Source organism: Poecilia reticulata, unplaced genomic scaffold, assembly GCF_000633615.1.
Source record: "Poecilia reticulata strain Guanapo unplaced genomic scaffold, Guppy_female_1.0+MT scaffold_1963, whole genome shotgun sequence".
Classification (NCBI taxonomy): Eukaryota; Metazoa; Chordata; class Actinopteri; order Cyprinodontiformes; family Poeciliidae; genus Poecilia; species Poecilia reticulata.
This window is the reverse complement of record NW_007616692.1, coordinates 1-1,742: the sequence shown is the minus strand read 5'-3', so window position 1 is coordinate 1,742 and position 1,742 is coordinate 1. Positions and strand designations below refer to the sequence as shown.

The 1,742-nt window shown below is 40.6% G+C and overlaps 1 protein-coding gene across 1 annotated transcript; it reads left to right on the top strand.

The window, feature by feature from the left end:
- Positions 1-672: 672 nt before the first annotated feature.
- LOC103461513 (GTPase IMAP family member 4-like) lies at positions 673-1,736 on the top strand (the record flags this gene model as incomplete). Its single annotated transcript, XM_017303661.1, has 1 exon — positions 673-1,736. A coding segment is annotated over exon 1 (1,028 nt), but the record flags the coding sequence as incomplete, so codon positions are not given.
- Positions 1,737-1,742: the final 6 nt, after the last annotated feature.

Here is a 1,742-nt window from a genome sequence, read left to right as displayed (position 1 = left end):
GTTTTGTTTAGTTTTCTTCTTGGAAAAAGTTATTAAAAACAAGTTTTTGTCTAAATTAAGGTGAATTCATGGTTCCTTTTTCCACATAATGTAACCGGTAGTGTTTATGATAAAAAAATAATAATAATTATGTGATCGGTATCGGTGATCACATAATTATTATTATTAGTAAAAAGTAGTAAATTCAACTCTGAGGGATCGGCCCTCATGGGTGATCGGTATCGGCAGGAAAAAAACCTGATCGGCACATCTCTAAAAATAATCATAACAAAGAGTGTCCACTCTTCCAGGTAAAATAAAAGCAAGGATATTCATCTCCTCAATTGTCGAGAAAAGTCACATCAATGTTAAAAACTGTAGGTTGGATTAATGTACAGAAGTTGTAGAGGAATTCATGGTACATTGCACTGAAGGTGAAGTGTGCTTTCAAAGTTCATCAAAAGCTACCATGGATCAGGGATTATATAGGATTCTCAGAGTTGAATTTACTACTTTTTACTACCTTTTTTACTACCTCTACAATATTTTTACTACCAACACAAAATCCAACGAATTTCCTTGGCGATAAACCTGTATAAATAAAGGTCAAATAGAAATAAAAAAAATAAAAGATGACATTCTGAATACAGGTTGATGATTCTAATTCAGATTCAAACCTTTTTTTTCACAGGAACAAACATTACAAACGACAATGAGTTGAGGATCGTGATGGTGGGGAAGACTGGAATTGGGAAGAGCGCTTCTGGAAACACCATTCTGGGTCGACCGTGCTTTCCGTCCAAATGCAGTGCCAGATCCATGACCATTTACTGCTCCAAATGCTCCAGTAATATTGATGGACAGCAGGTTGCTGTCATTGATACTCCAGGTCTGTTTGACACCAGGTTTGAGGGAGATAAAACCATTAAGGACCTGAATCAGTGCATCTGTTACGCTTCTCCTGGACCCCACATCTTCCTGGTGGTCGTTGCACTGGGCAGATTCACAGAAGAAGAAAAACAATCAGTGCAAAAGATTCAAAAAATCTTTGGAGAGACAGCAGACAGATACAGCATGATTCTGTTCACTCGTGGAGACGACCTTTGTGATACCATTGAGGATTATTTGTCTGGAAGCCCAGAGTTGCAGGATCTGGTGTCCAGATGTAACAACCAGTATCATGTCTTCAACAACAAGCTGAAAGATAAGAAACCTCAGGTCACTGAGCTGCTGGAGAAGATCAGAATGATTGTTGATAGGAATGGAGGAAGTCACTACACCAATGAGATGTTCCAAGAGGCTGAGAGGGAAATCGAAGAGGAGAAACAACGAATCCTGAAGGAGAAAGAAGAAGAAATACGTAAAGAGAAAGAAGAAATAGAGAGAAAAATAGAAGAGAAGTATCAGAAATTGATTCGGAGACTGGAGGAGCAATTCCAGGCTGAGAGAGATAGGGAAAAGAAAGAGAGAGAGGAAAGAGAAGAAGAGAGGAGGAGAGAGAAGCAGGAGATGAATGAGGAGAGGAGGATGGAGATGGAACAGGGAAGGAGGGAAAGAAAGGAGATGGATGAGGAAAGGAAGAGGGAGAGAAAGGAGATGGATGAGGAGAGGAAGAGGGAGAGAAAGGAGATGGATGAGGAGAGGAAGAGGGAGAAGGAAAAGATGGATGAGGAGAGGAAGAGGGAGAGAGAGGAGATGGATGAGCAGAGGAAGAGGGAGAAGGAGGAGAGGAAGAGGGAGAGAGAGGAGATGGATGAGCAGAG